The sequence below is a fragment of the Gordionus sp. m RMFG-2023 genome, chromosome 2 (assembly GCF_954871325.1).
Source record: "Gordionus sp. m RMFG-2023 chromosome 2, tfGorSpeb1-WG-v2, whole genome shotgun sequence".
NCBI lineage: Eukaryota > Metazoa > Nematomorpha > Gordioida > Chordodea > Parachordodidae > Gordionus > Gordionus sp. m RMFG-2023.
In genome coordinates, this window is record NC_088776.1 from 14,301,678 (window position 1) to 14,322,652 (window position 20,975).

The 20,975-nt window shown below is 26.4% G+C and overlaps 1 protein-coding gene across 3 annotated transcripts in view; it reads left to right on the forward strand.

The window, feature by feature from the left end:
* Positions 1-20,975, forward strand: part of LOC135923308 (uncharacterized) — a 42,053-nt gene that overhangs the window by 9,216 nt on the left and 11,862 nt on the right. For all 3 annotated transcript variants that reach the window (XM_065457984.1, XM_065457985.1, XM_065457986.1), the window contains 13 exons: positions 6,195-6,320; positions 6,421-6,523; positions 8,062-8,171; positions 13,035-13,196; positions 13,401-13,619; positions 14,142-14,259; positions 14,340-14,494; positions 15,131-15,356; positions 15,483-15,630; positions 17,553-17,743; positions 17,998-18,152; positions 18,334-18,417; positions 18,919-19,088. In XM_065457984.1, the coding sequence (XP_065314056.1) occupies positions 6,195-6,320; positions 6,421-6,523; positions 8,062-8,171; positions 13,035-13,196; positions 13,401-13,619; positions 14,142-14,259; positions 14,340-14,494; positions 15,131-15,356; positions 15,483-15,630; positions 17,553-17,743; positions 17,998-18,152; positions 18,334-18,417; positions 18,919-19,088 (1,967 nt within the window). The remainder of the gene's footprint in view (positions 1-6,194; positions 6,321-6,420; positions 6,524-8,061; positions 8,172-13,034; positions 13,197-13,400; positions 13,620-14,141; positions 14,260-14,339; positions 14,495-15,130; positions 15,357-15,482; positions 15,631-17,552; positions 17,744-17,997; positions 18,153-18,333; positions 18,418-18,918; positions 19,089-20,975) is intronic.

Genomic DNA, 20,975 nt, shown 5'->3' on the forward strand with positions numbered 1-20,975 from the left:
TAATATCTGAATTTGAATATCAGGTAACAAATTAATAAAAAGAACACTTTTTAAATTTTGTTAATTTGCTTGGTCGTAAAATTTACAATCCAATTTTGCGCCATGAACCCTGAGCACAGACCCGGAGTATAAGAAAAAATGGAATATCAAGTGAATAAATATAAAATTAAAAGAATAATTTTCCGAAATTAATTTTAATTCTAAGAAATGGCAGGCGGATATATACTAAAATAAAATATTGACAATATATATTTGGAGAGGGGAGTATAGGATCCATAAATAGAATTTATTTATTTTCTTGCTTAACATAAAAAAAGTTGGTTATTGCTTAAGTCGAGGGGTATTTTTATTTTATTTTTTTTATGTTTTTTTTAAATGTTATTTTAAATTAATATAGTATTATTTGGTTTTGTGATAAATTTTTAAAATAATGTAGCATATTTTTATTATTTGGTGATAAATTTTTAAATTAATATGTATTTTTTCTTTTTAAAAATATTTCTTAATTCCTAGGGAGGGGAGGAGGGTAGAAGAATTGTGATGAGTCAATTTTATTCATTAAATTAATATAGTCTGATAATCTAAGCAATTTTAGGAAAATTAGCATAAAACTTAAATTTTGTATTTATTAGAGGTAAAATAGACCCCATCTTTAAATTCTAAGTGATTTTTTTAACCTTTGTTGGGAAGGGTTAATTCGAAATAAATTGAAATATATTATTGAAATTTATACAAAATAAAAATATCGAAATATAGTAATAAACGAGTCAATTTTATTCATTAAATTGAAAAATTGTATTAAAATGTATACAGTCATTTATAAATAGAATAAAAAGATCAAAGCGATTTAATAATTTATGTTTTCTAAAATATCTATATTCAAGTAAATATTCATGAATATTCTCTCGATTCCCATGTCTTTTAAAGTTTTCCTTAAGATCCCGCCACAGTCTTTCGACTTTTTGGGTGTGAATGGATCTATCATTTGGGTCAACGAAGTTTCGGGATTGATTGACCCTATAATGGAAATAATTTGTTTGATCCAACGATTATATCTAAGATAAATAGATTTAAATATATTACTACTTTTGATTTACAGAAAAATATATTTACATAATAATACTATATTAAAATAACATTTAAAAAAAACATAAAAAAATAACATAAAAAAAATAACAAAAAAAATAAAATAATATACCCCTCGACTTAAGCAATAACCAAAAAGTTTTATGTTATTTGGATTTGACATGTCTTCTATATATAATTATAATAACAATAAATGATTTATTATTTAGAAATAAGTTGTTAAAATTTGGAAAATAAAATACATAAATATGTTATTTTAAATCGTGCGAATTTTAGAAAAACTAATTTGTTGAATGGGATAAAGATAAACAAAACAACTTATAATAAATCATAAGAGAATAAATTGTGATAATTTAAAAGATTATAAATTTTTAATGCATATAATAAGATACTAAGAATTCCTGAAGAGGAAAAGATTTGTTTTGACTTTTAAAGAAAACGGGGTTTGTATGATCAATTGCGGGGATTCATAAAATTCGGAAGCTGATAATTATCATTTAAAAATAAAATTTTGATCTATGAATATTTAAAAAAAGGACTTATCAGGTAATGTGACAAGTTAAATATTTAACTTAAAACGACAATAAAAAAAATCAGCACATAAATTTATGGCTATTTTATTAATAAATGAATATTATTTAAATTTTATTTAATAAAAAAATATAAAGATTATTTGATTTTTTTGTGTAAAAAAATAATTAATAAGTTACATTATAATAATACCGCGATATACATTATTTAAAAAATAAATATGTTTTATTCAAGATCAATTTCCCAACAATTTAGGGATATGCAATGTTTAAGAGTTGTGGATGACATTATATTTCACTTTTTTGTTATGCATTCCACTGCCTTACTAAAGATTCTTTCGCTAGCAACACTCGCCGTTTTTTGCGCTAAGAAATCTTTGGCCATTAACGATAAATGTGGATATATATTTATTAGTGATCTGCATTGGGCCTAATTTTTCAAGCCCGGCTTAAATTTTTTTTAAAAAGTTTTACAGGCCCGGGCCAAACCTGAATTTTTTTAAAGAAAATTTACCGGGCCCGAACTTATTTAAATATAATAATTTTTATAATTACTCAGAATAAAAGACATAATGTTATATGGTCTAGTTCAATAAATAAAATAAAATATTTTATATTACATAAAAAATTCAATATAAAATTGATAAATTTAAATATATTTTAAAAAGTTTCCAAGGCCCGACCCGACCCCGCCCGAGTTTTATTTAAAAATATTTGGCCCGACCCGGGATGAACCTTATTTTTTTAAAAAAATTAAGCCCTGCCCGAAGCCCGTTCGGGCCGGGTACGGACTGGGCCTACTTTTGCATATCTCTAATTATTATTATTAGACCACCAATCTAATAGATTTGTTGTTGGATTTGCTACATCTTTTTAAATATAGCGATATTTCGTCTATAAATGGATCATTTAATTGTAACGCAGTCCTAAATAATAAATAGACTATTATGTATGCTTGCAGAATATGGTAATGCCTCAATATCCAATAAATCATTTTCAGAGGCTGACGACTTTGATAATGAGATGTTATATTTTGTATATAAAGTTTTAAATTGATACAAGTCTGATTTATTTATGAATTTAGGTAAAAATTGCTTAATTTTAGGATCCATACTTGATATCAAATTAGAAACTGATGTCATATGTTTAATATATTTTACACATTTTTTTAACATCACCACCGTATTTTTCAATATGGTATCGTCAGTAATATAATGATTTAAGATATTTTAAATTTATATTGGTAACTGATGATGCTTTTAAGATAATTTTGTAAAAAAGTTTTAAAATCTCCTCTATCTTTTAAAAATTTTGATTCTTCATTATTTATAAATAACAGGCCATCTTGGTAGCTGCCTTTTTCCCTAATTTATTAACTACTTCTAAATTCTATAAAAAAATATTAAACATAAAATTACACTATAGCTTTGTTAATGGACGATATCATTAAGAATTTAGAATTTTATCTTGTTACATATTGGAATGCGTGTACCGCTAGATATGTTAATATACTCTTGCATATATTTTGGAGACATGCAGTTTTAAAAAATTTTTATTTATTTATTCTAATTTATCATTTAAAATGATCATTTCCTCACCCACAATAATATTTATTATATGAGCTAGACACCTATAGCTATATAAACATTAACCATATATGCATAAGTTTGATTTATTATATGCGATGCTTATCTTGAGTAATAGACATAAGCCCCTCTTGAATCTGGAAAGATTCAAAAGGGGCTAGAATAGATTCAGATATTTCTAGCCCCGTATGTGGATGCAGTATCTCTATAACATATAGGAGAGGGCTTATCATTTTCCAGGTTATTGAACAATAAGATAAGGAATTTATTCCCGTCCAAATATCCGATGTCAGGCTCATTTTGCTATTTAGCTGTTTAAGGTCTTTAATAAGTTTATTTCTTGATTTTTGATATAAATCTTTTACATAGCGGACACCTGTTTGTCGACACTATATTTTCTCATTTTTAAATATAAAGGAGAAGATACTACATCTATATTTCAAATATATTTAAGATGACTTCAACAAAATCTCGTAAATATATCCACTGCAATACACATTATAGTATACATACAGCCTCAAGTATATTTTTAAAATTTAATATATGATTATAATATATATTTAGTAAATTTAGGAAAATAATGCAAAACAACACATTCGTTAGTAGGAGTAATAAAATTAGTTCCACATGAAAATACACAACTAAATAAATTGATAATGAGGTATATAATAAAAAGCAACATTCCCTTTAACAAATTAGAATGTCCATATTTCGGAGCTATCTTCTCCTTTATATTTAAAAATAAGAAGATATGGTGTCGAATAGCCTGCTATGTAAAGGATTTATATAAAAAATCAAGAAATTTATTAAAGACCTTAAACAGCTAAATGGCAAAATGAGCATGACATCGATCACAATTATTCACCCATTTTTTTTAACAATTACAATTATTATTAAAAAAGATTGAATATGTTATTTATGTTGTATTTAGGATATGGAATCCATTTTGATTCGGAATCTTCATATTTCATCTATTGAGAGGCGCTTTTTAACTAAAAAATATATTCGAAGAGATTACATCATATAAATATATTTTAACAATTTAATATTGAAACACGAATTATGCAAATGCGACATAAAAAGTCTTTCCACAGGAGCTATTAAAATTACCATAATTAAAAATATCGTTTTCGTGAAAAACTTAACCGTTATCTCTCATTCTTTCAATCTAATAAGTTGAAATATAGGCTATACATTTGGCTCACATACCAGGAAATTGGAATCCATTTTCCATGTGATATATGGGTGGGAACTTATCGCCAAAAAGTTAAAATTTCTATTACAATTAAATCCTAAAAAAATTGAGAACCTTTTATAAACCATAAGTACACAGAGGCGCTAGGGGGTAAAAATCTAACAAATAAAAAAATCTAAATTATAAACTGGACCAATTTCCTCATAGCTATTTTTTCCCCTTGCAGCTGATCCAAAGGTATGTCCTATACTTGGATCTCTCCAAAGTGATTTTTTCGCGGCATGATCCCGAATTTCAAATATTTAGTGTCCGAGCATTTTTTATTCCAGCCCAACCCGAGTTCGATTAAAAAAAATTAGGAATTTGAAGTTTCAATTTTATGATATCGAAAGGAAAATTATTTTTAAATTTATATCCATTCTCATTGATAAAGCAAAAATTATCAAATGAAAATATTTTATAACTTTTAATAACAGATTAATATTCTAGATTTTATGTTGGCTAAATGTAAAATAAGATATATATTTTAATTAACTTGATATATAAGCAATTAGTAAGTAATATAAAGTTTTTACTATTCGCAATACAAATCACAATCAAAGGAAATTGTTAATTTTTGGAAGCGGAAATTGCGTAAAGGAATAAGTGAAATGTGTTAGATGAAATAGACATGTGATTCTGATTGACATTTCAATGAAACAAAATGATTATTGAGAGTATATTTATATTTAATTTTCGGATCGGGATTCAAGTCGAGCTGCCTCTTACAGTCGAACCTGAGTCCGAGAAAAAGTCTTCAATGTTCGTTCGGAAAGCCTGTGTAGGTATCTAGCTAAACTATAGCGGATATCAAATTAAGTTCGCGTAGTTTTTTTTTCAAGTAAAAGATACGAATTCGAGTGGTGTCTCATGTATTATATATATATATTTACCTAGTATTGTTAAATGGCGTGATTATTAAAAACGGCTAGCCCAATATTTTAGCCAAAAAATATTATGCAAGCTTGGAAATTTTGTTCATAATTGGCAGAAAAAATCTTGATACTTGCGTAATAATATTTTGACTAAAATTATAATTCCAAATATAGCATAAGTAACAGTGCAGTGCATAAATACACCAAAATTTTCCTTCATTATTTTTGCAGATGTGCGTTTAGCCTTGATTTGGCTTTATTTTTTTTCTAATTATTAAAAATTTATAGCATGTTTTGTTTATTATCTAAAACTACAACCTCTTCTCAAAATTACTGTTTTCTAGATCAAATTGCCACATTAAAAGGAGTAAGAAGCAATAAACATCTATGAATGAGAAAAAAATAAAATTTATGCATAATTTTACATGGGCCAGGCTGTATTTTATTTTTTTTAATTATGCCCTGATTAAATACCCGGGCCTAAAATTTATTTTTTAAAAAAATATCCGGACAGGGCAAACCCGTATATTTTAAATCACCATTATTAGCTTAGCTATATAAGTTAAAAATAAATATAATATTTTTAAAAAGGCCGGGCCGAAAAAAAATTTTTGAAAAAATATCCGAGCCGGACCGTGCAAATGGTACCTTTGCAGGTCTCTGATAATTATATCCATTTTGTTTTATATTATTTAAAAAGCTGTAATTTTAATTATATTTTTATAATTCCCAATTACTAATTAACTTTATTTTTTTATAATTAATTTTAAATTACTTTTTAATAAAACAAAAAACTGTATTCTATAAGTTATGAATTACTGCCCAATCGTTATTTAGAACTTTTAAAATTCATTCATTTATATTAACAAATATAATCAAATAGATTCAAGCCATAGTCGATAAATTGAATATCCAGGTTGACAATCTATGCCAGTTCTTACCCCAGGATAGGGTGGCTGATTTTGCAAAGATGAACTCTTGCGAATTATTGGAAAACACTGAAAAAGCTGTATGTCTTCTTTACCTCTTTTTTTATTTGAATTTTTTTTCCTTCATAGCTTTATTTTATTAGGTATTGTTATACCCATTATTTAATTATGCCTTTTAAGGTTGGAGACACCCAACTCTACGAAAAGCATCAGCAACTTAAGTCTCTTTACACTGAAATTAATGAAGTCAAGAAAATGGCTAAGAACACTGAACAACTTTTAGGTTAAATTTAATTTTAAATCAATGTTTTTTTAATTAATGCCCCTAAAATTTTGTCTAGTTCTAAATTTTAGAATTTACATACCGTGAAGTCGTTTCCCATTTTAGAAATTTTAAAAATATGTTATATTTTACAATTTTAGTTTAATATTTCTACTGGAGGTCTGTGGCCTATTTTTTCTAAAAAAAATTAATTTATGGCGAGATCGGGTCTAATTTTTCGACAAAATTCTGGATAGGTCAGGTTTTATTTTAAAATATAATTGATATATTTAAAAAAATTTCAAGAAATATGGCTCCAATATTTTTTATAGAAATAATCAAAAACTCGATTATATTTAATGTAAAAATGTAAACTATAACTGAAAAAAAAATATTCAGGTCAGGCAGACAAATAATTTTTATAATTATTTCGGGTAGTGTTAGTCACGGTATGGACCGATAAGACCGGACCACGGTCCTCAAATTAAAGACTAGTCAGACAATGGTCCGAACAAAAAAGATCGGTCCTTTTTGCTATTTTAAAAATATTTTCTTTTTTTACCTAATTTGATTCATGTTTTATCATTTTATTAAAATATAAAAGTATTTAATATGGATAATAAAATAAATAATACAAATATTGATATAAAATAAAATGCTTTTTTTTGACAAAATTTTCTTTTTAATTGTATATTGAAAAATTAAAATGAACTAAAAAAGTAAATAGAATCACAAAACTAAAGTAACTCCTCTAGTAATATAAAATAAAATTACTAAAAAATTATATGAATTGAATAATAAAGCAAACTTAAATATTAACAAAAGACCAATCCAGACGGCGGTCCTCGAAAAAAGACGGTTCATCAATCTGTTCGGTTCCATTCTAAGATCTATAGGATCTTACCTTCACCATTTTGGGACAAATAAAAAAAGGTTCTTTGGAATTGAGAAAAATTTCGGACCGAGCTGGGCTTAAAATATTAAGCTCTATGCAGATAACCCTAGGGAAAATTACTCGCTAAAATTATATAAATAACAAGCTCCTTCAAAAATTAAGCCTTCTTGGCTGATTTCCTCCAAGTAGGACATGGAATAATAATGGTGGCTGAATATTTTTCTTTAACAAATGGCTTCAAGCATCACTACCTTTTTATTTAGTTCTGAATTCAGTGTTTCTACTCTTATTTATGATAAATAAATAGAGAGGAACAAAAAACAGTTTAAGTTAATCCAAAATTTTATTGTCAATTTTTATTTGTATAATAAAATGATGATTATTAAAAATTTTGTTATTTATAAAAATTTAATGAAACTTCAATTATACCTGCATTTATAATTTGAAATATATTAATTGTTAAGTCTTTTACATTTATAAAATTTTAATGAAAATTAGTTTACCTCTATTTTTATCAGAGACCTGCAGGTGCATTTGCACGGCCCGGCCCGATTTTTTTAAAAAAAATTTCGCCTCTGCTACGGTTTTATATTCAGGCCGTGAATTTACTTTTATTTTTTTTAAAAAAATACGAAAAAAATTGTTTTTTAAAAAAACATATCAGAAACGGAAAGGGCTCAAAATCAAAGATTGGAACAAGAGGTGCAAAATTTTAAAAGCAAGCGTAAATTTATTCAACAGATTGAAAACATGAAAAAGAAGATATCTTGGCTAGTAAAAAAAACAATTTATATATTATTTTTGTTTCATTGTTTATCCTTTGTGAGAGTTAATTTTAAATATTAAAAGTGGGTCACATTTTTGGTGGCTGATAGGTTTGTAATTTAAAGGCGTAAATTCGATTGTATTATAAATCGATATTTATTTTTCACATATTTTTAAATTGTCAGTCCCAGATATCTGCAAAACCCGGCCCACAAAATTATAACGAGCTGGGTCTGGCAATTTATACGGAAAAAATTAATGACCTGGCCAGGCAATTCACACATAAAAAATAAGCTGGGTCTCACATATTGAATATGATTAATATTGAAGACCTGGCCAGGCAATTCACACTTAAAAAATAAGCTGGGTCTCACAATTCTCTATTATTGAATTTGATTAATATTGAAGACCTGACCAGGCATTCACACATAAAAAATAAGCTGGGTCTCACAATTCTCTAATATTGAATTTGATTAATATTGAAATTACCAACAACGAGCTTGTTACTTTTTATTTTAAGAACTGTCTAACTAAATAAAATAAACACAATTTGTTTCAACTTTGGCTGGTCACATGTTAAAGTTTATTTGGTAGGTTAAGAAAAATTTTAAAAAAAAATATTTCATATATTTCTTAATATTATTTTTTATTAACTGTTAATTCTTTTCGCTTAAACATTTTAGTTATATTAGGAACTAGCCCAGCCTTTGGCTGAAGAGAATGTATCCTGAAAATCACAAATGGTGTGGAATCAGATATACTTTTTAAATATAAAAAATAGCATACTATAACTTCCATTCCTGATTTGTGCAAAATAAAAAATAATCAATATCTTCAGTAACATAATTTATAAAAATGAGTATCAATTAGAAATATATTTGTATTTAATGGTTGTATCTGTGATAGATTAATGATATTATTGAATTTAAATTAAAGAGATAGAAATATATTTATAATTTTAATAATAGGTAAAATAAATTTATATTTTACCTATTATATTTTTATTACCCATTGAGTGCCAGGGATGTAAAAAGAATTTAATAATTATTATATGGGAAGTAAGGGTGAAAAAAATGTAAACTAAATATAAATATTGTTTACTGTAATATTGGCAAAAGTATATTTCAAATAGAGAACAATATTTGTGTTGGAGATTAATAGGTAAAATCATAAAAAATAATGATGTAACGGTCATAAGCAGAATTATAATATTAATAGAAAAGTATGCTGAGGAAAAGCAAATAATACCTTTCTAAAAAAATAGAATCCCGTAACAGAAATATGATGTAATATATTAATTATATAACAACTAAATTATCATCTTATGAATACTTAAACTAATGATTTAGGCATATAAGGGGAGAGAAGCCATGATATACTACGTTGTTTGTAATAACTGTGTGATCATTGGCAATGATCTGGTTATGAGGAAAACATACGAGATATAGCGACATATAGTTGGCCATGTAAAAAGCGTTGGGATAAATAGAGGTCAACAGTTTGCAACGTTTGACCCTGAGTGTTTTTAATTGTCATTAAAAGCAGATGAAAATTGACGCTGCCTTAAAAAGAATGGTAATCCAGAATCATTTGGAAAGGTTATTCTTGGAATGAAAACTAGTTCCTAGAAAGGTACCAGAAACAAATTCCCCTTTATTTAAATTTTGGCGCAAAGATATAATAATAAATATAGTTAAATTTTTTATGCAAAAGCAGAATTTAAATTGTGTATTAAAATGATAAATACGCCGATTTTAAATATATGCTTATGATAGGGTTATCCTGATATATTTAAGTAGTATAAAAATTCTTTGGGATACAATGTAGCCTTTTCTACGCTAGTCATCTCAACAACACTTGTATATATGTAGGAAATTTGTTAATCAATGGTGTAATTGAATCAATTAACCTTGAAAATAAAGGCAATTTGTAATTAATTGTTATTCAAATTATATTTGTTGATTATGTATAATGATCAATTGATGTATTTATATTGATTTGTAAAAGATATATAAATTGACGAAATTAATTACAAAGATATAATAAAATTATTCATTGTTTTCATGATAAAATGGAATATACATTTATGTTTTTAGAGGTCAGCATGGCATTATCAATAAATGATGATTGGCTAAAGGGCAGATGTTCCTTTCAAACTTAATAAGATCCTCAATTTTATTTAAAGCAATATAGCAATCATCAGAAATTTTTATTTTTTTCTGGAGCCATTTGATATTTTTTTGCCTTCGCCAACCTTTAAAATAAAATTTGAATAATTAGTATCGGTGATAGATACCTGAGCTTTTTGGAATTGTAGCAGTCTCATATTCCCAAACGCAAGAACAATATGTGACCATAATTCAATTTTGGATATCGGATCTGGCAAAAATCTCCGCTAAAAACAACGATTTTATCCACCAAATGGTCTATCAATTTTTAAGATATCCTGAAAGGATCCATCCACGGCTTCAAATATATGTTTATTTGTCATGATATTCTGTCCTATATTATAATAGCAGCCTGTCTTACATTTGACTTTGGCAAGATATATTACAAGAGGAACTCTCATGAATATTTAAGGGGTTGTTAAATCTGAATGGGCAGTGCGTCCATTATAGTTGAAGCTATACCAGAAGATGCAACAGGCATATCAGTTTTGCCTTGAGCTCTTAATTAGTATAATATCTTGTTTAAAAGATAATATTTTCCAGTACCTCCAAACTATCTACGATGAATATATTATGAATAGTATCAAGTGGTAAGGATATAAAATAATATGGTCCTGGATATTTTTTGATAGCGATTGTATTTTGTAGTTTGAGATAATTTTTTTATGCATATCTTCAGTGTCGTATTCTTCTAAAAAAAAGGAGAGGTTGAATATTAATACATAAGATGGAGAATGGGGGAATATTGTAGAGGCATTCCCAAAAAATTAATAAAAGATTTATCATTTTGAAGTAAATTGATTTGTGTGGATTAAAGCGAAATTCTCGCTGTAAACATTATTATCAGAGATATGTTTCAAATCTAGAATAAAATCTCCACAAGGAAATACTTTAAAGAGTGCCATAAAGCAACAGACTCTCGAGACTCACAGTGTAAAAATATAATAGCAAACACAGTTAAGACATTGTTATAGTTCTCTCATTCTCTAAACATCTTCCCCATTCGACATCATTTGATAACAAACCTTGTCTATTACATACATCCAGTGATGCCAACTTGTCTCTGCAATCGTTAACCCTCTTTTAAGTATTTTCTCCTGCCTTTCCTTAAGTTGTATCAATTTCTCTAAATCGTTCTGTTCAATAACTTCATCCGAACTATTATCATCAGATAAAATGGGCGTTGATATTGGTTTAATCCTACTCTAAATTAACAAGATGTCTTTTCGCACAAATTATTTATCATTATTAAGTAATATCTATATTCATACCGTTTATATTTAAATAAATTGAAAATATTAAAAAAATCTCAATTAATATATGTTAGTCGTCTGACTAGTGATGTAGAGGCTACATTTTATCCCACACAATTTTTAAACTCCTTAAATATATATCAGGATTACTCCAGCACAAACTTTCACTTAAAATTGGCGTATCTATCATTTTAATGTCCAATTTAAATTATGCTTCTAGCTTAAACAATAAAACTAAATTGATTATTACATCTTTGTGCCTAAATATAAGAGGCGGAATTTATATCTGTTACCTTTCTAGGAACTCGTTTTTATTCCAAAAATAACCTTAATTCCAACTGATTCTGGCTTACCAGGCGTAGTCAATTTCCCGTTGAACCTGCTTTTATAATGACAATAAAGCTCAGGGTTAAACGTTGCACAAATTGGCCTCTATTTACCCCAACCAGTCATTTTACATGGTCAAATATATGTCGCTATATCTAGTGGATGTTCTCCTCATAAATCTGAGATCGTGACCAATGATCACAGATTTATTACAAAAAAGTGGTATATCGTGAGTTTCAATCTAATTAATTACCTTACACACCTAAATCATTAGGCTTCATATTCATCGAATATATGAAAAAGTGAAGATAGTAATATTGTTGTTATGTAAATAATATGTTATATCATATTTTAAGGGATTCTATTTTTTTAGAAACGTACTATTGCTCTTCTTCAACATAGAATTCTATTCATACTTCACTTCTGTGTATGATTCTCCAATGACCGCTACATATTTTTACTATTATAATATGATTTTAAATTTATGCTTAAGGAACATATTTTTTTTTGAAATAACCTATTAATCTCCTACACAAATATTGTTCTCTATTTGAAATATTCTTTACCATTATTACAGTAAAGGTAAACAATATTTATATTTTATTAGTTTACATTTTTTCCACCCACATTTCTCATACAATAATTAGGTTTATATTCAACATGGATTTTCAATGAGTAATAAAAATATCATATAAGATATAATTTATTTTACCTATTAATAGAATTACAGACATATTTTTATTTCCTCTTTAATTTAAGCTTACACTAATATCATTAATCTATCACAGATACAACCATTCTTTTCAAATATATTACTAAGATATGGATTATTTTGCATAAATCAGGAAAGGACGATATATGCTATTTTTATTATTTAAAAATTGCCATTTGTGAATCCCAGGCAACTCTCTCTGGCTAAAACCCAGACTTAGACTACGCCCTAGTTTAAATATCGTTGGTAACTTGTGTAAAAAATCTTAACAGCCAGACCTTGCGATCTCTGACATGAACATTTAAAAATATAAATAAGCTCTCGCTTCCCCTGCTTCCTTTTCTTGAAAATTGGTCAATTTAATCAGATAAGCTAGAAATAATTTATAAATATATTCCTTTAAATTGCAAAGGTATATAGCAAGCGTAAACAGGATCTCGATACCAAAAAAGCCTCCCTCAAAACTCAATTGAAAAAGTTGGAGGAATCAAAACGTTCGTTTAACGAAAAGGAAAAAAATTATTCAGAAGCTGAAACTTGTATCAAGAAGTATTCTCAACTGTTTGAACAAAAAGTACAATATTTTCAATTAACCTACTTTTTTCTTCTTTTATTAGTGGCCATTAGAATTAAGTTTATATCCAATAATTAGAATCCTGCTTGATCTTTTAGTTAGAATCGAATATGCCATAAATTCGTTAAGTTAACTATTTTGTAATGAGACTGAGAGGAAATAATTTTTTTATAAAAAAAGCCTAACAAATTTTATTTGCAATAGGTGGATGCTATTGACAACCTGCTTGATTCGAGACTCATGCCCACTTTGTTGCAATGCCGGTCTTTATACTCCAACCAGATCTCGCAAGCTAAGGACGATTACGAACTCAAGCTAGACTCCATTCAAATAGGCAATAATCAAATTGTTAGATTGACCAGCGATATAAGTGAATTGGAGAAACAGTCAGCTAACGAGAGTTCCAAATTCGAAAAAGTTCAGGTATGTATAATATTTGCTGATTATTCTTATTAAAAGCCTTGCATTTTATTTTATTTTAAAAAAGAGTTTGTATTTTCTTATTCCGCATCCCTCAATTCAAATCGAGTTTAGATTTTTAAAAAATGCGAATCCATTCAAGGTTTTAACATTGAAATAGTTAATTACCTATGTGTATTAAATTGGGATATCAAGTGCAAAGTTTTAAGATTATTTAAAAAGCAATTTGACATAAAATATTTTTCATAATCCCACCAAAAATTTCATTAAAACAAATTTGTGTAATTCCATTTTCGTATATGATTTTTATTAACTCAAAATTAACTTCTATCAATCTATTATTATCCCGAAGTTATTTACTATATCTTATTTTGTACACCAAATTATTTTAAAATCTAAAATCGTCAACAGAAACGTTATTGTGAGATAACCTGAAAAGTTTATTTTTTTAAAAAAATAAAATAGGCCTGCTCAAAAGGCATAAATTAGGCATTCTAAAAACAAATTTTCTCTTAAAATTTAAAGCCTGAACTAAAAAGATCGTTAGGAGAGAAACGTGAACATCATCAAAAATTAAGTCAAAACAAATCCTTGGAGGAGAAAATCAAAAACGATTTCGAAAATTTGAATGCTGAAAAACAAAGTTTAAAATATATATATTATAATTTTATCGAATTATTATTGTTTATGGTCCACCATTTTATTTTTGCTATCAAAAAAAAGAAATATTGCGTGACATTGAGTTTCAAAGGTCAAGATTTGATTACAAACTCGAAAATATCAAACACAAGTCTCAAGATGCTTACAAGGCCTATCAATGGTTAACCTCCAACCAGCACCTATTCAAACACAAGATTATAGGACCCATATCCTTATACGTAAACAACAAAAAAATTATGAAAAAAGGAATAATGTTTTTCAGAGGGAAACATAAGATGGGAGAAGATTTTTTGTAAGAAAACATAAGATAAGAGAAGGTTTTTTTAGAAGGAAACATAAGATGGGAAAAGGTTATGTGTCTCCAAATCGAGTCAGAAGTCTTGATATTAAATTACATTTTATCCAAAAATATAAAACAAAAAAAAACAACCTGAACTGACTCGTTAAAATTTTTAAAACGTTTTTGGCTTGATAAATAACAAGTTGTCAAGCCTGGCTCTTTTATAAAGGGAAAAAACATAAATTTGCTTAATTCTTAGCTTTAAAAGAAGTTCTAAAAATCCAACGCGGCCTTTATAAATATTTTGCATAGGTTCAGTGGCACTGACCTCTTAATCGAATCTAATTTCATTACTCTAATATAAGTGTATTATATTTCTCTTTTCGCTTCTTTTTTTAAAAAACTTAATTTTTAAACAAAACTTTAAATACTTATGCGATTTATTTTCAAGATGAAATTCAAAAGTCTGGAAGGTTCTCAATACATGGAAAATCAGATAGGATTCTAGGAATGGATGGGATTTTTGTTAATTATAAACAGAAAACTTTAAATACTTTTGCGATTTATTTTCAAGATGAAATTCAAAAGTCTGGAAGGTTCTCAATACATGGAAAATCAGATAGGATTCCAGGAATGGATGGGATTTTTGTGTTTTGACCAAAGCGATTTTGTGCTCTTCTTGCGAAAAGTCAGAAAGGAATTGAATTTAAAAATCACAATATTTTTGGAAAGATTTATCGATATCCCCCATCAAGGAAATAATCAGAATGATAGAAGCAGAAGGTCTTCTAATGTATCAGGTAAAAATTCTATTTCATTCCTTTGACCAATTATGTTTCTTTATGATAACCCAGAAACAGATGATCTCATAATAATGCAAAAAGGTGGGGATCTAATATTTTTTATTTTTGTGACAAAATAAAAAGGTGGTAACCATAATACAAGCTTATCGAATAGATTGGTAGAAGACAGCGAAAAATTTGATAGAATGTATTCTGATTTAGATGTCGCAAGAACCGATTCTGACCAATGTCCATTTACTTCTTACATCAAATCCAATTATGCACCCTCTCAGTGAGCCTATTATATTTTTCTTAAATCATGTCTATTTAATAAAACCTTGAATCTGATAATATTTTTCAGATTCGGCTTGATCAAAGAAAATTTTTAAAATAAAGGTGGGGAGAATGTCTGTTATTGGGTGCGAGCTGGTTGGGCAGACTCTAATTATAACTAGTGGAGTAATTCTTTTCAAATACCATGATGTGATTCCTATACTGTCAATTCTTTGATTTTTTAGGACTCATCTTATTTTTTTTTACCGCTTTTCTTGTTTATTATTGGATTTTTTAAATATCTATTTAATTTAAAAGATACCTATTTGTTTACTAATGAGAAAAAAAAAATTATTATCTGATTTTTCCCAAAGTTTATATTTTAAGATCAAATTTATCAAAATATGTTATTTTTAAATCTCAATATAATTGTAATTTATTTTTAAAATGGAAATTTAAAAAATAAACGAAGGCAGTTTATTCTCTGAATCCCACTAAATAATGTAACAAATTTTTATCAAATTATTCCTAATCAGCTAAAAAAAAGTGGTATTGGTGTACCTCTCCCTTTTACCAGGGTTGTGAACCCTCATTCTACAAAAGGGTTCTGGTTCAGTGAAATATCTCTGAAGCGGGTTCAGGGTTTGTGGTTCAAAAAAATATAAAATTTAGTAAGAGTAACAGGAACATCAGTTTTATAAAAAAAATTAACTATATTTAGCCCTTACCATATATCTTATAATTAGAATATATGCGAATTATCATGATATCATCCATAATCTAAATCTAGATTTTAAAAATAAAATTTTGATTTTTTATGCCCAACTCTGATAGTTCATTGCAACTTGCATTTAAATTACGCCCTTGTGATTATGTTATTTCTTTGGTTTTATGTTTGATTTAATTCAACAAACAAAATATATCATAGATCTGAGAGCTGGACTCACTTTTTAAAAGAAGATGCCAGTAATAAAAAAGGTTACATAATAATATGTAAATATTGTGACCTTAAATACACTTTCTGAATCCTATCAAAATGACCGCATGTCAAGGTTTGTGGTAAATTTTCTGTTAATTTGGAAGCAGAAATATTAAATTTTCAAAATGATCGTTATTTACACTTAATAAATCATATATTTGAGATATATTTGCTTCCCTTAATGAGCCAAATGATAAAACCTTAGGTTATATATAGTTTAGAAAAATTAATAATGCTACATGAAGATGTTGATTCGACTATATCAAGTGAAAATAATATTACATTTACACATATTGATAATGATATCGAATGAAGTTTTATTGTTTAATCAATTTTTGATGGAATATTTTTATATTAACAGATAAAATAAATGAAGTTATTAAATTATGGCTTTATTATTATGTCTGTTCGATATATCGGAATCGGATCAGCGCGGTTTAGTCTTTTTAGAGAAAATATAAATCGACCTGATATCATTAAAAATCCATCCGTTTATTAAAATAATGAAAAGCGTAATAAACCATAATTTATCTTTGGCACATCCACTTTTATTCAAAAAAAGTTGTTTTTTATTTTTTAAAAAAAGGAGATTCAAATGAATGATGCATTTATCAATATAAATTTGCTGTCAAATAAAATATTATTTGGATATTTTCTTATTGATGATATATTATATCTTACAAACCGAGAATATTATAAACATTTTATAAACCAAGAAAACACACTTTCGAATATTAAATATCATTTTAAAAATTCTCAAAAAATACAATGTTTTATATTAAAAAATATATATCTAAATTAATACATAGTTAACCATATGATTTCACATAAGGAAAGTCAGCCCATTAAAATAAAATCAATACTATATCCTGTCATTTGCAACTGACAGATGCAACATTATTTTTATTACCTGAGAAAAAAAAGTTTAAAGAAAAATGATTTTACTGCAATTTTTTGTTTAGTAATATACCCGATCCCAATTCAAATCCTAATGATCTAAACCACATACTATCGTTCATGTCCTTGTTTGATTGTCACCTCAGAGACTATATACACAGCTGTCCCTTCGAGATTGCCAATTTCTTATGTAGGAAACACAAGATCCACGAAATTCCTATCTGCAGGAAGGAAGAAACCATGAGCTCCTCAATCAGTAAATAATATATCTATTTCATCTTGTTGGATCTAACCTGGCTAATTTGTTTTCTTATTTTAAACACTCTTTTTTAACTAATATTTTTTTTGTTTTCTGAAGACACTAAAAACATTTAAAAATCTATTTTCTTTGGTCCTAAACTATAAATTAATTGTATTCTATAATGACCTTATCCTTATACTATTTCTTTTTCTAAAAGGACCTCATTAGGGGTATTTTCAAAAAACCTTATATAATTGTTCTTAAAAAAGTACAAAAAAAAGAAATGAACATTCTAACAAAATGCAAGCAATTATTCTCAATGAATATTCCCATTAAATTATCAAGTTTTTACGCGCTTTCTACTCTTGTAAAAATCACGCGTTCACGGTACAGACCAGGCGAGCCTTGCCTTGATCAGACCCAGGTTAATTTTTATCGATTATATTATACATTAAAATTCCTTCCAAGACGGATAAAAATAAATGAAAGGCAGAATAGAAAGAATCAAATATACAAAAGAGGAAGGGGTCAAATAAATCAATTAAAGATAAGAAAATTGAATGAGAAATTAGTTTTACATTAATTTATGAATTAATTGAATCCAGGTCAGGAATAAATCCAACTTCTTCACGCAATATCACGTTTTCAATGAGGCAGATAATAAAGATTCTTATGATGATGCATATAAAGTAAATTTAGAATAGAAGCTTTAAAAAAATATTTTTTACCTTCATACATTGAATAATAGAGGAGATAATAATTTCAAAATTTATAAAAAAAAATATTCTCAGCTCCCCTAAATAAATTTTTTTTAAATAAGAGTAATATTTTATTTCATAATAATCTGGTAAAAATACTTGGGATTTAAATAGTCCACTTTTCACAAAGTATTTTAAAATGCCAGGAAAAGCTATTTTAAATGGTTGTTTAAGATTTAATCTATTTTTCAAACTAAATAAACCGGAATATTTTTGCCCGGCATTTTTATATATCGGTTTTGGTTATATGATTAAACGGAATCTGTTTTTGGTTTAGGGATAGGTGAAATTTTTTTTATTAAAACTTAAAGAAAATCTAATTATATTATTTTTACTACTGATATTATCAATAATAAATAAACAATTTTTAAGTTTCTAATTTATTTTATCTGAGACAATAAATTCAACACATTTACAATATATGATATATAGAAATTAGAATCTCAACTTTTACAAAGTAACGAAGCCCTGAAGGCATGTAAGAGCAAAGAAAAAGAACTCTCAGATGCCATCAGACAAATTAATACGCAAATTCAAGAGCTCAACAAACACAAAAATACCCAAAATATTATAGAAACAAAGCTTAAATCCCTTAAGGCTAGGTAATTACATTTTAAAACTCATTTAAATCTAGTTAGTATACGTAAAATAATTTTTTTTTTAAATAAAAAGGCGAAAATACCTAGAATTTTAGTTTTCAATTTTTATGGGATAATTTCGTGTGTATCTTATGTAAAAATTGCCGCTTATAAAATTTGCATATAAAACATTATATTTAGGTTTCTTTTATATAAATAAAGCTTATCAATAATTAAATAAAGAAAACATGATTTTCCCAAACTTATAATTTGGGTGAAATTTTGCTTACAAACAAGGTACACGTAACTAAATGTTTATTTTTCGAGATATCCAAGGAAAGTATGAAAATGGACCTATTTTTACTTTTTTCGATTGTTATTCAATAAAGATTTAATAAACGCTACAGAATTATAAATAATAATTCTAATATCAAAATAAATGTATACATTCTATTTTTCTTTAAATATACGATCCATTTATTCCTATTCGAAAGTTTAATATTATTATAAAAATATAATGAGTTTCCTCGACATATATGAAATTTTCAGCAAATGTTATTAAGACATTTTGTTTTTTAAAAAAATTGGAATACCAAGTTTTCAATTTATGGTTAAAATATATACAAACACAAATTCAAAGAATATATTTTTAGCATAATATGTAATAAATTGTTTTAGATATGATTTAAAATGTTTTTGTATGATATTCTTGTAAAGAATATACAACACGGGTTTATGCAATATTTAAATTTTTATTGATAAGAAAATATTTAAAACAGAAAATATAAATTTTTTTATTTGAGTAAATGTATCAGTATGTTATATTATAAATAATTAAGGATGAACATTTTTTTACATGTATTATACAATATTACCCCATATTTATTAAACCTTAATCCTTACGTATTATTATTAAAGTATAATAAATACATTTTATATTTTATTAGAACAATTAATTTACTTATGATATTTATTAAACAAAAAAAACCTTGTTTTCCCTGTTTTTATCAATGAATAGCGAATAATTTTTGCTTTTCAATTTTTTACAGAAATGGATTGGTCTTAGTGGCATTTGCTTAAAATTCGATAAAAATCTGCTTATTTTTATATTTATTTTAAACTTTAGAAGGGTTAAATGGACCGTTACTTTAAAAAATAGAATGTATTGCATAAAGTGTTGCTGTTTCGTAATCGGCTAATAGTCAACTACAAAACGACTTAGCCTAGATTTTAGGCGAAAAAATCGGATAGGCCTAATTAGGCTTAGCCTAAAAATCGGTTAAAATGTAATTAGTCAAAAATTCTGCATCGATTAATCGCCCGTCAGCGTTCCTTAAGATATGTCTAGCATTAATTTTTTTTTTAGTAAAATAATTTATATTTTATTATGAAATGAAACATGAATATTTTATTATGAAAATGGATTTATTTCTTTGATGATAATATGTAATATTATTTTTGTTACAATTTTATCCAAATTTTAAGCTAAAAATATTTTTTGAACATATTTTGATTTGATAAGAATTTTAAATCTTCTTTGTATGTAAGTATATCTTTTTTTGAGGAATTCTTTTGCGATCTTTTATAGTTTATTTTAATCATTTTTGTAAAATTATCTCTTTTCTAAAGTATATTAAATGAGGTTGTTTTATTCTAAAAAAATTTTTTAAAAATATTAATATTAAACATTTTTTTTATGTTATTTTATATGATCTTTTTAAGTATAATATTATAATGTGACAATTGTCATATTCGTTTTTTTTACCATTTTTGAAATTTTTTGACACAAAAGGGTAAAAATAATATTTATATATAAAGATGTTAAATTATAAATTCAAATGAATAAAGGGTTAAAATATTTATAACAGTTGTTTGCGCTTTTTATATTTTCTTTATAACGGTTCAGTTGCG